General features: G+C 34.6%; 1 protein-coding gene across 4 annotated transcripts in view; it reads left to right on the top strand.

Moving 5' to 3' along the window:
• Thoc2 (THO complex subunit 2) overlaps positions 1-12,848 on the top strand; it is a 113,076-nt gene extending 100,228 nt beyond the window's left edge. For 2 of the 4 annotated variants that reach the window (XM_052170179.1, XM_052170176.1), the window contains exons 34-39: positions 1,678-1,815; positions 2,130-2,199; positions 2,282-2,442; positions 5,118-5,194; positions 5,673-5,718; positions 10,016-12,848. In XM_052170179.1, the coding sequence (XP_052026139.1) occupies positions 1,678-1,815; positions 2,130-2,199; positions 2,282-2,442; positions 5,118-5,194; positions 5,673-5,700 (474 nt within the window). In that variant the 3' untranslated portion in view covers positions 5,701-5,718; positions 10,016-12,848. The remainder of the gene's footprint in view (positions 1-1,677; positions 1,816-2,129; positions 2,200-2,281; positions 2,443-5,117; positions 5,195-5,672; positions 5,719-10,015) is intronic. The other 2 variants (XM_052170177.1, XM_052170180.1) reach the window with 2 other exon arrangements.
• The last annotated feature ends 1,013 nt before the right edge of the window (positions 12,849-13,861 follow it).

Raw genomic sequence — 13,861 nt, 5'->3', positions numbered from 1 at the left:
GAAGAAGTATGAATTCTCCTCAGTAGGCAATATAGTAAAGGGTGCTGTCACAATTATTAGAAAGACAGGGAGGAGGAAATTAATTGCTTTATTTCTAAACCTAGAACTGGATTGTGTATCAGTTAACTATTTGACATTGAATGTCAATAATGAAATATTTCAGTATTAATGCCAGAAATCCTAGAGAAGTTTCTTAATTCCTTACAGTACAGAATTCACATAGGCATGGAAAATGTCTTTTGTTTTGGTGTGTGTGGCAGTACTCTAGTAGTAGGAAAAGTGAAGCAGTACTTTAAGGAAATTGTTGAGTATTAAATCTATTATTCAATTTATCTTATCTAGTCCATAAATAATATTGAATATGTGAGAAAAGATGTAATAAATTTCACAATTAGAAAAATTTTGAGTGTCATTTAAGGCACACCCAGTGAAAGTATCTTTTAAATAGTACTTTAAGAGTATGGATTATTCTATTAATCTTTGTTATCAATAAACACTTTGAGTGTTTCAGTCATTCTTTAGCTTTTAAACATAGTTTGTTTTTTTTTTTTTAAAACAATCCACTCTGTTGCTTTGATAACATTTCCTAGGCAACTGAATTGAAAATGTTTGGTGTTTAAAAATAAGTGTTTAAACTTCAAATTGATGGTTCTTTTTCTTGCATTTCTTAGATTATCATAGGATTCCTTACTATAAAATTATTTTACCTTGCATTCACTGTTTTGTTTCTTCCTAGGGTATATATAAAATTAGGTAGCTACATAATGAATTCTATCCATTATTCCTTTAATGTATCAAATGAAACAGATTTGTACCACAGTTCTAAATGCAATAAAGTTAGGCATCTGATTATTTTCTGACTACTTCCTAAACATTTTCTTTTATAATGGATTTCTATATTTCCAACTTTCAGAAGTAGGATTTTTTTCTCAGTTGGAATTAGAATAACCTTAATGTTTGGCTGTTTTATCACTAATAGACATTTTTACAGAGAATATTTGTTCTGTCACTTTTCCATCTTCTGAGTCTAGTCACCATAAGCTGAACTGATGGTGTCCTGGGCTGTTTAGAACCAGTGAGATAGAATTCACAGTTGTGATTATTTGATAGAACTATGGTACTTTCAGAAGTAGAGAATATGCATCTGTCTTTATATTTCCAAAAGTCTTTGAGATAATCACTGCCTGGTTTATACCTCTGCAAAATGGATGTAGTAGCAAAATAATGGCTAGATTTTACTTATAACTTTTTTGACCATTGTCATTGACTGCTTATTAGTAGATGGTAAAACAAATATCTTGACTGCATAGGGATTTGTTTTTGTCTTTTCAGCAGAGAAAGTATAGTCACTGTTTTTTACATATGAACTCTTATATACTGGAGTGACAAGGAGAATGCTAGTTTGTAAATTTACTGGAAATGCTACTTGAGGCAATAATGAACTGAATTAAAATGGGAATCCTTCTAAGGTGTAGGATTAAAGGCTTTGTATATGTGTTGCATTCTTTTATTTTAGCTCTCATAAAACAAATAGATAACTAGTTTTGACCTTATATATAATTACCTGTTATCTTTCGTTTAGTTAAAAAAAAAGAAAGAAAGAAAGAAAAGAAACACCGAAGGCTGTCAATACTGGAAAACTAATAATCTTTAGTAATATTGCCTTAATTTTAACAGCTCTACATTAACCATAATCCTCCACCACTGTCCAAGAGTAAGGAGAGAGAAATGGACAAGAAAGATTTGGACAAGTCAAGGGAAAGATCCAGAGAAAGAGAGAAAAAAGATGAAAAGGACAGGAAAGAGCGGAAAAGGGTTTGTAATTTTTAAAAATTAGCTTGGAAAAGCTTTATTTTGTGTATAGTAATGTGTTTTTCTGCTTTTAGAAAATACTGCTTTATTCTACAGCAGTCTGTTTCAAGTTTTAGCTAGTATTTTCATCCTAAAGTATGTTCATGCCTTCTACAGTAAACCTTCAGCTTAGTAATCATTCCATTTTACCAAATATGTGGTACTGTAAATATCCTCCAGTACTAGTTAGTGATGTCTTTCTTGTATAAAAGTAATACTTCAAAACAAAATAAAAACTATAACCCTTGATCAATGTAGTTCACAATTCTTGGTTCTAGGATCATTCAAACAATGACCGTGAAGTGCCACCGGACATAACAAAGAGGCGGAAAGAGGAGAATGGAACAAGTAGGTAGACTTACTAATACCTTGAAAGCAGCCATCAGAGTGAACTGGAAAAGCCTTTCATTATTCTCTTTTGTAATTTTAGTGGGGGTTTCAAAACACAAAAGTGAGAGTCCATGTGAGTCTCAATATCCAAATGAGAAAGACAAAGAGAAAAATAAGTCAAAATCTTCAGGCAAAGAAAAAAGCAGTAGTGATTCGTTTAAATCTGAGAAGATGGATAAAATCTCATCTGGTGGCAAAAAGGTAAATTAGGAATGCATAGGAACTGTATACTTTTCAGAAAACATGTATTTTATTATTCTTTGAGACTATCATATATGAGTACTGTATTTACATCATTTCCACCCCAAACTCTTGATTCTGTTTTCCTGTGTCTTCCCCTAACTTCCTCTAAACTTCATGACCTCTTTATGATTATTATTATCACACCTATCTATGTGTCTGGAAGTATCACCTGCTGAGTCCATTTAGTGCTGTCCATGTGTATGTGTTAGGACTGACGATTTGGGATTGGAGAACCATTCAGAGGTCTTGTCCTTAGAGAAGGCTGGCTCTCTTTCAAAGCAGCCATTAATTGCATGTAGCTCCTCATCTAGTGGTATGGCCTTGTGAGGAAAATACTTACCCCTATAACTTTAGTGCTTCAGTGTGTATGTATGTATGTATAGTCTTGCCAGATAGTCATTTGTTAATTTTGGAATGGGAACAGGAGGATTGAGAGGGAGCAGGTTCTCTGGTTAGAAAATTTGAACTAGGTGTGTCCTAAATTACTGTGAAGTTAGAATTAGTACACTTCTGAGGTTCTTTTTCTCTCCTTTTTACTCTTAGCACTTCAGTTCTTTTTTTAAGGGGTGGGGGTGTTTCTCAGTGTAGCCTTGGCTGTCCTGGAATTTGCTCTCTAGACCAGTCTGGCCTTGAATTTAGAGATCCTTCTAGCTGTGGCTCTCAAGTGCAGGGATTAAAGGCGTGCACCACTCCTAATCACCACTCCTACCACCACTTGGCTCACCACTTTACTTCTTTGTGTTAACTTTTTCCTCTATCCACAGTTCTTTGTATTTAGTTTTTCTTATTCTTGAAGTATATTTATATATGTATAAAGTGCATTCTGTTATATACTTATGATTGATTTTCAAATCTCAAGCATGCTCCATAAAATAATTGACAAGCCACTACTAAGTTGTAAACTGTTAACAAAGCATTATTATGAATGTTAAAAATGTGTAGTATATTTATAAGTTTTAAAAAGCAATTTTAGAAAGTAAATGGTGAATAATTTAATTCTGTATGCTTCCAAAGATAGGCTATTTCTTTTAATATTTTTCAGTTGAGATAAGTTCACATAGGATAACAGAATGATACAGTTAAATCAATGGTGCTTAACCTGTGGGTTGCAGAGACCCTTTTGCAAACCCTTATTTATTTATTTTATGTATATGTGTACACCGTAGTCTTGTCTTCAGACACACCAGAAGAGGGCATCAGATCACATTGCAGATGTTTGTGAGTCACCATGTGGTTGCTGGGAATTGAACTCAGGACTTTTGGAAGGGCAGTCAGTTCTCTTAACCACTGAACCATCTCTCCAGCCCATCTAAAAATATTTATATTACTATTCATGATACTAGCAAAATTACAATTATAAAATAACAAATCATTTTATGGTTGGGATCACCACAACATGAAGAACTATATTAAAAGGTCACAGCAGTAGGAAGGAAAGGTTGACAACCACTGAATTAAGTGGTATGTATATTTGCAATATTGTAATTTGGTATTTGTCTGCTTCTAAAACATTGTAGTTGTCCCAAAGGGGAAGCATGGGCTCATGATACATTTACTCCTCACTTTGCCTTCCCCAGTCCTTGGCAACCACTAATAATCTTTCTGTCTCTGTGGCTTTACCTATTTTTAATGTTTCATATTAAGTAGAATTATAAAATAATACAGTCTTTTGTGTCTGACTTCTTAGAATGATTTTGAGATTGTTCTTCCATATTGTAGTATCTGCCATTACTTAATATCTTATGACCAAATAATACTCTATTATATGAAGATATCACATTTATTTAATCATTTGTTAGTTGGTGAATTTTTGTTGTTTTGAGACAGAGCCTCCCTTAGTAGCCCAAGCTGGCTTGGACTTCCTCAGTGCTTCAACCTACCCTCAAACTTGCAGTCTGTCTTCCTGCCCCAGCTTCCCTAGTGCTAAGATTACAGGGGTAAGCCACCACAACTAGCCAATTGTTGGATATTTAGATTGTTTCTGATTTTTGGCTATTATAAATAATGTTATTACATTTTGTGTACTGATATGAAGATAATTCATTTGACTACCTTCAATTTTCTTGTATATACCTAGGAATAGAATTTTTAGGTTATTAGATAATTTTGTATAGCCTTTTTGAATTGCTGCCAAACAGTGGCTATATAGTTTGCATTTCCACTAGCAGCACATTAGGGTGCAATTTCTGTACATCCTTGTCAACACTGGCTCCTTTTAATTTAGGTTATTCACAGCTATCCTAGTGGATGTGCGTTGTAACTCATTGTGGTTTTGATTTGTATTTCCTCAGTGACTAATTGTACCAAATGTCTGTCTTTCCATGCCTTTGTATATGTTCTTTGGAGAAATCTCTTCACATCATTTTCAAAATGGGTCTTTTATGACATTCACTTTTAAGATTTCTTTAGATATTCTGGATATGTGACTGCTATACTTTTTTGCAAATATCATTTCCTGTTTTATAAGCTGTCACACTTCCCTATGGTTTATGAAGGTTTTTACTTTTGGAGGAGTGAGTTCAATTTTTTTGAAGAAAAACTATGGCTGGTAGATGATAAAAGGGAATTTCAAGCTGTTTTTTTAAAATGTATTTGATTTTTCCTTTCCAAACTAATTTCATCATTCCTCATAGGAATCCAGGCATGATAAAGAAAAGATAGAAAAGAAAGAAAAACGGGATAGTTCAGGAGGAAAGGAAGAGAAGAAACAATATCCTTTTCATCTTTATATTTCACTCACTATAGTAGAAGGATTTGGTACTATTCATGTTTAGAATGAAACCTTTCTTCTATGTAATCTAAATACGCAGGGGCTTATTAGTTTTAAAATGATGTCTGTAGTTAACTTTCAGTGTATAATCTGAAAACAGATTGATTTTCATGATTTAAAAAAAAGATTCTGTAGTGATAGAGATGTTTTATGACAAAAGTTGTGTAGACTCCTTGTACTTTAGTAGTTGCTATCCCTTCGTATTGTTACCAAGACAAAAAAGAGAAACAGAATCCCTTGGTCCGGGAAGGATGGTGATGAGAAGTGCAGAATGATGGGACACGTGAGCAGAGCTCTCAGTACTTGCACTTACTAGGTTGATCAGAGCCAACTAGGCCTAGAAACTGAAGGGGTCATACCAAACGATAGGACACGATCTTCCTGCCCCAAAGTTGTTTTCCCTTAATTTGTCATCTACTCATAAGTCCTCTGACAAGCACAGATAATGAACAATTTCAACCAAGGTGAGTATTTTCTCCCCTCCTTTGCATTTAGAGATACACCTAAAGGAGGTCTGGAAAGGGTAAAAGAACTACATCTATTTTGCAGGATACAGCTACTCGAATTTTTACCTGACTATAACAAACAGACTTTTTGTGTATAGATATAAAATTTGAAGTTATTTTAAAGCTCTTTTCACTTTAATCTTGCTGATTAGTTACACTTAAAAAGCCATCAATATGTATTTAAGAACACCTGGCTTTCTCTTTGCCACCTAGTCCCATCGTTTCTGGAAAATTAATTATATTTTTAAAGCACCTGTTGCCCAACAAGTGGGGGTAGTATTTATAATTTACAGTGATAGGATTAAAGGTATGGACCACCTCACCTGGCTAATAGCCTTTTTTTATTTCTTAATTAGGAAAATTGTAAAAGAAATAGTATTATTCAGTCTTCTAGGCATCCTTCTGACTATCTACTCTGGGGAACCATAATATATATTTATATATTATATGATCTGTATTATATATAATATATATAATATTCCTGAATACTATGCATACTATATATTGTTTTTATTCTAATCTTAGCCTTTTAGTTTGTTTTTATTTAACATGCTGTTAAAAGAAACATAAATCCTTCCTATCAAATTTTCATGTGGAACAGATCAACTTTGGTCACTGACAGCTTTCATTGTGATCTTATGCGTCTATTTTCGCTCAGAACCCAAGCTTGCTTTCTTACACATGAAGGTTCTGATACAGATTTTTATGAGTTATATTTACATTGGCCATGGAGTATCCATTGGGAACAAAAGGTGAGGGGCAGTATGATTGGAAAGGACTAGCTGTTTGACTGCTGGTCTTGTAGGAAATCTAGAACTAGATGAATTTTTACAGGTATATGTAGCTTGGTGACAGTTGTGTGTGTCCCACGTATTTCCTTCTGGGACAGACTCTTACTCTTGGGAGTCTATGATTGATTTTCTTCTTCTGGTTATTTTCTGGTTGCCTCTGTATTTGTGCTTAATCCGTGGTTGGGGAAGCTTTTCCAATTTTCTTTCTTTTCATCAAAAACCTTATTTCCTATGGTACCGTTGTCTGTCTCCAGGGTGTATCAAAATCTGCCTCTCTTGATCCCCTGTTAACTTGTTTCCTAATCTGCAGAAAGAAGAGCTACTAACATATTACATTGCCATAATTTTATGTGCTCTCTAATTTTAAGTTAGTTTAGGGAGTCAGCAGAGAAATTACATTGATTTGTTGTACCTGTCACCTTGAGTACAGACATATTAAAATGGGTACATTAGAATCAAGAGAATACCATACATAAATGTGATTTAGATTACTTTCTTTTTAGAGTCTCTTATCCTTTCTCCTATTTGTTAGTTCCCAAACTCTTGCATTTTGTTTTTACCTGTAAAATCTTTGTCCAGATTCTACCTCTCCTTGAACATCACTAGCTGCTTTTGCCTTAACATTTTCTTATAATTTAATCTTTAAAAATCCTTGCCTGAAGCTTAGGATGTAGCTCAGTGGTAGATTGTCTGGTTTGTACAAGGCCCTAAGTTTAATCCCCAACACCAAAGGGGGGAAAAGCAAACAAACAAAAACTCATGCTAATTAAATTGTTAGCTAACAACCATTTTGTGACTTATGTCTTTATTACCTGGTATATATGGGCCATAACTCATACCCTATTCTGTCCATACTTTTAGTTCATTGTATTTCTAGCCTGCCATTCCCACAAGTCCCAATTTCTTTTTGACTTCTAGTCTCATATATGCAACCTAATTCTTTTATTCTTTAAAAGATAAGAAAAGTAACTAGTTTTTGAAAATAAAATGCCTTGTTAGGTAAGGCCTTACTTAGTCTATCCAGGGTTTACATTTAGAAAGCCTTGTTTTATTTATTTGTTGGTTGGGTTTAAGTAGGCTCTTACTCTGTATTCCAAGCTGGCCCATAACTCACTGTGTAGCGTAGGTTGATAACAAATCAGTGCCACCCTCCCCATACACACATACACACATACCAACCAGTTCAGCCTCAGTTGTGCTGGAATTATACGCATGTACCATTCTACAAAAACACTATATTTTAATATCCTTTAGCAATTCGAAAGAATCGACTACTCAGAATTTCAATTTCATTTCATGACTTGAAACATTTGACATTGTGTTTTGATTTTTACATGGTAGCAATCAAACTTTGACCTATGTGCTTTCCCCATAGAACAAGGATTTTTCAGACAAGGTGGTTAGGGGAGGAAGAAATAGGCTGTTTATTCCAGTATTCTATACATGGTCAATTTTGTTTCCATTATAGCTTATCCCCTGTAGACATTGATTGTATAATTCCTAGTCTAGCCTTTTCCCCCTCCTGTTTTGTACTTGGGAAACTGGCTTCCTAAGCTCTCACAGATTCCTAACTTCAGGGATGCATTGGCATTCCAAGGCTTGTCTGAATATGGTAGTAACTCCTATTAGGAAATAGAATATTTGATGAATGCATTTTCAGGAGCTAGTCATTGCTCATATGTGAGCTTGTCCTAGTTACTGGTTCCCACATTTGTATGAGCATGAGACATATCTAAATGCTTCCCTTGTGATTTTTGTTGAACAAATGATCTCTTACCCATTCTTCTAATCAAATAAGCAGTTATTTTTATTATCTGTGATGTTTAGGCAGTATGTTAACTGTACATGGAAATCTGTATACAGAAGAAGTAACTGCAATGTGAAATGATTTAATCAATGAAAATGTTGGTGAGAACGATGCTAGAAGAAAAAATTTTTTTTTCCTGCTATCAAACAAGCTCGGTTTTACTTATACTGTTTGATGGAAGGGAAACCATACCGACTAACCATTGTTTTATAACCTTGAGGATATTTATTGTTTTTAAATTTGGTTTACATATAGCAATCATTTAATATATATAAAGCTCTTGATCAGAGACTGAAGTGATAGACACAACTATTTTCTCTTCATTACCATTTCTATTCTTTAAAAGTACTAGTTGTAGGTTATGTAAACCAATACTCATAGGCACTAAGTAGCTGAAGCTAGAAAGAGTTCTGCACTTCCTTACTTTTCCTCTTCAGGCAGACAAATAGTCATTAAGGTACTATTTTGTTTTGCGTTTTCAAGGTCTTATTGGGATAGGGGCTTATAAACGGTTCTTCTCCTACACTTGCCCATGTGTGTGACTATCCTCCTTGTACATTTTTCATTCTGACAGGCAACCCTGTATGCAGTTAAGTTTCAGCTTAAAAGATTCTCAACTTTAACTTTGTGTTACATTTCACTGACACAGAACATCCCAGGGATTGTGTTTGCTGTAAAAGTTTGTAAGGGTACCTGTTGATGGAATGGAATGCTAGATTATGATGCCTGTCCCTATGTTTTTCTCCTTATAACTTCTTCCTTGTGAATGTTCCTTTGATATTCTAAATGTCAACTTCACCCTTCTATGTGCTTCAGCTTTGGAGAGGGAGAGGGGTAAACATTGAAGGGGTGAGTCACAAAATCGTCAAATGACACTTACCCATTGAGTTACTCTTGGGGCAGGTTTGTATTTTAAAGTTTCTCTTATTTTTTTTTAATATTCTCAAAAAGGTTATTTTAAGAGACATCTGAACTATTGAATCTGATAAAAAGAATTGAGAACTTGATAGTTACTAATATAATATAAAATGATTTTTATACATGTAATCTTCTCTCAGCAGAATAGGACACTTGCTTGACTGTGTTCTGTGTGGCATCAAGAATACAGTTGATAGCTTCAAAAGAGTATATGTTGTGTGACTGACAGCAGACTGAACTGAACACTATCAACAAAATCCTAACTGGGAAAAGATAGGGTTCTGTGACACCTTAGCTTTATAAGCTAATCTTGCTTATGTATGATTCAAGTTTATTTAAGTTCATTGTTAATGACAATAATATTGTAAATGTGTGGAGAACAAAATCCAAACTGTGAGTTCAGTGCTGTTTTGTCACTATGCCTTCTTAGTGTTCTGGGATTTTAGACACAGGGACTCACTTTGGAGCTCAGGCTGTCCTAGAATTCTATATAGCACAGACTGGCATCAAACCCATTGTGACCCTCCTGACTCATACTCACAAATTTCTAGGGTTATAAGTATGTTTGGTAGTAACTACCTCTTCTCGAAGTTCATTGAGCTTCAGAATGGATTTCCACTTGTAACCCCCAAACCTCAGTGTTATTGAATAAGACTCTGTGGACACTGTTGAGCTGGCGTGACTAACATTGAGTATCTTCTTTCCACTTGCTCTTGGACTTGCTGATTTGTCATTCCAGGGTGTGGACAGACCCCTAAGCTGAACGTCTCCCTGAGGAGGATGCCAAAGCTCCATGAGTCACTCTCAGAATGACATCTCCCAGAATTAAGAGCTTCTGGTGCTGTCCATTTGATGGGAATCTGCTTTAAGTCAGAAGATGCAGACACAACACCATCCTTTTGACAAGACATTCCAAAGTCACTGATTTTTCAGAACATTATTTTCACCTGCAGGCAATTTCTTGGAGCAAGGTCCCCGAGCATACAATTTTTATGTGGGATATGCCATCCAGAAGTAGCATCTAAAGGAAAATTCACAAACTGACTTTTAGTTCATCTTTCTTTCTCAGAAAGGAGAGGAAATTGCCTCCTGGAACCAATTCCTTAATGATGTAGATAGGCTGCCTTTGTGTGTGAATTCTCTATGTGTGAAAACATTGGGCTGATTATGTTGCTTGGAGGGTTTTGGCTTCTTATAAAATTGTAATTCCAATTCATGGGAAAGATCTTTGTGTTTTAATGGCAAAAACATTTTTATCATTTAATATATACCCTTAAATATGTCATCAAAAGTTTTCTTTTTCCTTAAGGAGTTCTCATAGTGTGGCATGATCATAATTGAGACCTCATTTCTTATTTTGATTATTGTCATATAGATACCATGATGTTCTTTTTCTTTATTGGAATATTACAGAAACATAATCGTGACCCATTTCTTATTCTCACCAACATGGTCATGTGAATACCATGAAGTTCTTTATTGGAGCATTATCCATTTTCAGTTTAAAACCCTGAAATGCAGTCAACATTTTAAAGTGGACAATTCAGTGGTCTTTAGTACATTGACTGTGTGGTGCAGTCACCACAGCAGTCTAATCTCAGAACATACAGGTTAGCAGTCATTTTTATCCCTCTTCTTTCTTCAGCCACTGGAAGCTACTGACACATTTTCTGCCTATGATTTTGCCTGTTTTGGGACATTTCATATAAATGGAATTGTGCAATATCATGTCCTGGGAGCCAGGGTTCTTTCAACTACCATCATGTTATCAAGAGTTATCCATGGTGTAGCATGTGTCAATAATCCATTCCTTCTTAAAGGTTAAATATTCCATAGAATGAATGTGTATCATATTTTGTTTACCCATTTATTCATTGAGGGACAGAAACAATTGTACTTTCTAAGTAATAAAATTAGAAGGTCAACATCAATGTATCCAAAATTATAATTGATGTCAAGATTATACGCGGTATGCACAGAATGCTGTGTAGAAATGATATGTAAATTATTTGTCAGCATTTCATGCAAGTGTAATTATTTTCTAAGGCCCCTTCTAGCTATGATTTTTGGAACTGTGTGAATGTAGTATATTCATTAATAAAGTTTAATGCATTAAGCATTAATTTAAAATTTGAGAACAATGTTAGGCAGATGAATTATTTGCCACATGCTGTAATGATCACATTTTGAATTTATTTCATTATGCAGTATTTGAAAAATGTCTACATAAAGGAAAGGAAATGAGTATAATTGAGTCAATATATTTTTAAAGCAATTTTTATAAGTTAGCAAACATTGCATCTTAATATAATTCACTATTAAAATTGTGTCCTTGTGAAAAAAATCGATGTCATTTTCTCTCTATTTCTTTTGATTGATCATGTAAGATAGGTTCTTTTCCTTTGTTAAATGTTCTGTTTATTTTTGATACATTATTCCTTGCGCCTATAGAATGTACCTGTTACTCTTTAATCTTTTTCTCTACCCCAGAATCCTTCCACCCTCTCACACACAGAAAAATGTTTCAATGTTTTGTAAAATTCATAGTGTCTTAATGATTTCTAAGAATAGACAGAGACACATAAATATTTCCTCATTTTCTGGGAACTTCCTCCAGGTCTTTGTTATTAGTAGAATAATAATGTCGTTTGTTTCCTAAAATGGTTTTTCCTTCCCCCTTTTTTCCCCTTGATCACTCCCTGGCCTTCTCTCTCTGGCCTCTTCTTGCCTTGCTTTGGCTTTCCTCCTCACTCCCCTCAGCCACTTGTCTATCTGTGTAACCAGTTTTCTTTCTTTTAGGTGGAAAATGAAATGAAATCATACAGCTGTGACCAGAATTGTATTTTCCTGAGTAGATTTCTGAGAATTGTGAATGAAGCGGGCCCATTTTCAGTTACCTGCTTTATTGCTCCATGCAGAAAACCTAAAACTGTTGTGTTGTATGTTATTGTACTTTAACTTGTTGCTTAATTTCTACATGTTTATTTTCAGTAATGGCTGAAAGTGTTAATTATTCCATATTTTAGCACAATGTGCTGCATATACTTCCCAATAAGCAAATAAGGTTACATGTGTACAGAATTTCACTTTTGATTAAATACTGCCTGAGTTTCAAGTCCCTTCCCCCATTTGAAATGCTTCCTTTTTAATGTTGAAACTGAAAATAAACAGTTAATGAATGATTTTGAATTTACCTCATCTTAGAACTCAGTTTTAATTTATTTGGCCTGTTTTTAATATTAGTCACTAAAAATAAAGTGGAGCACTGTCTTATGCAACGCCTAAGAATCGTTTTATATAGTATGTGTACAACATTAAAACATGTTCTACAAAGAAAAATATACCAGCGCTCACTTGTCCCTTGCCATTTTTTTCCTTGTAATTATGAAATCTTGGGGGTAGAAGGGAATAAAAAATTAATTGTGTTTTAATTTTACAGCTACCGGAGCTTTGTATTGCTAAACTTACATCTGGAAAAGTTTCACGTGACATTTTTAAGAGAATTTTTTATCTACTGAATTCTACCAGTGTAACCATTTTTCTAAATAAACAATAGTTTTCTCAAATGACTATATCATTGTGTATATTGTTACTTCTTTAGCATAAATTAAAAGTTAATTATCTTTTGGCCCTTATTTTTTTTCTACATGGGCTACGTTGTCAAATAACACCTAGTAATATGCTACTATTGTTAATTATTTTTTGCACTTAGGGTAAGCTCTGGACTGAAAATATACCTAGTATCTCTTTTCTCAATGTCTTGAAGACTATATCTACACAAATCAGAATTTTCAGAGTTGGAAAAGGATATGTTTTTTAAAAAAAGAGGATTATGAAGTGATGACCCTGTTTTAGAATTAATAAAATAATAGATGTTCGAATGTTCCTTTTTGGGCAGTTAAAATTTTCAGAACATAAGCAGAACAGTTATTTATGGGTGTGGAGTTTGCATATTGGCTTTTGAACACCTGTTAGATACCTGGCCAAAAATAATATTTCAAGGGAAAAAAATCTTGAGTAAAGTGATTTGTGAGTTGAATGTGAGAAAATAACTATGATTTACTTTTAAATCATATGTATGAAATGTGTTAAAGAAGAGCTCTTTTTTTTTTTTTTTGACTTAGCATCAAGGGTTTATTTTTTTTATTTAAAAAATACTTTATATCCCAAATGTTGCCCTCAGTCTCTTCTCGCAGAGTTCTCCACCCCTGTCCCCTATACTGCTGAGAGGGTGCCCCCCCTTCTGCATCCTCCCCCCCTGGTCCATTAAGTCTCTGCAGGATTAGCTGTATCCTCTCTCACTGAGGCCAGACAAGCAGACAAGGCAGCTATCTGCTAAATAGGTATCTTGGAGGGTGGGGTGACTAGGACCAGCCCATGTATGTTCTTTGGTTGGTGGCTCAGTCTCGGAGCTCCCAGGGGTCCAGGTTAGTTGACACGGTCTTTAGGGGGTTGCAATCTCCTTGAGGGCCTTCTATCCTCCCTCTAACTCTTCTATAGGGGTCCCCAACCTGTGTCCAAGGTTTGTCTGTAAGTATCTATGTCTCAGTCAGCTGCTGGGTAGAGCCGCAGATGACTGCTATGC

This window comes from Apodemus sylvaticus, chromosome X, assembly GCF_947179515.1.
Source record: "Apodemus sylvaticus chromosome X, mApoSyl1.1, whole genome shotgun sequence".
Lineage (NCBI taxonomy): Eukaryota > Metazoa > Chordata > Mammalia > Rodentia > Muridae > Apodemus > Apodemus sylvaticus.
The sequence above is the reverse complement of the archived record's forward strand: the minus strand, read 5'-3'. Positions and strand labels throughout refer to the sequence as shown.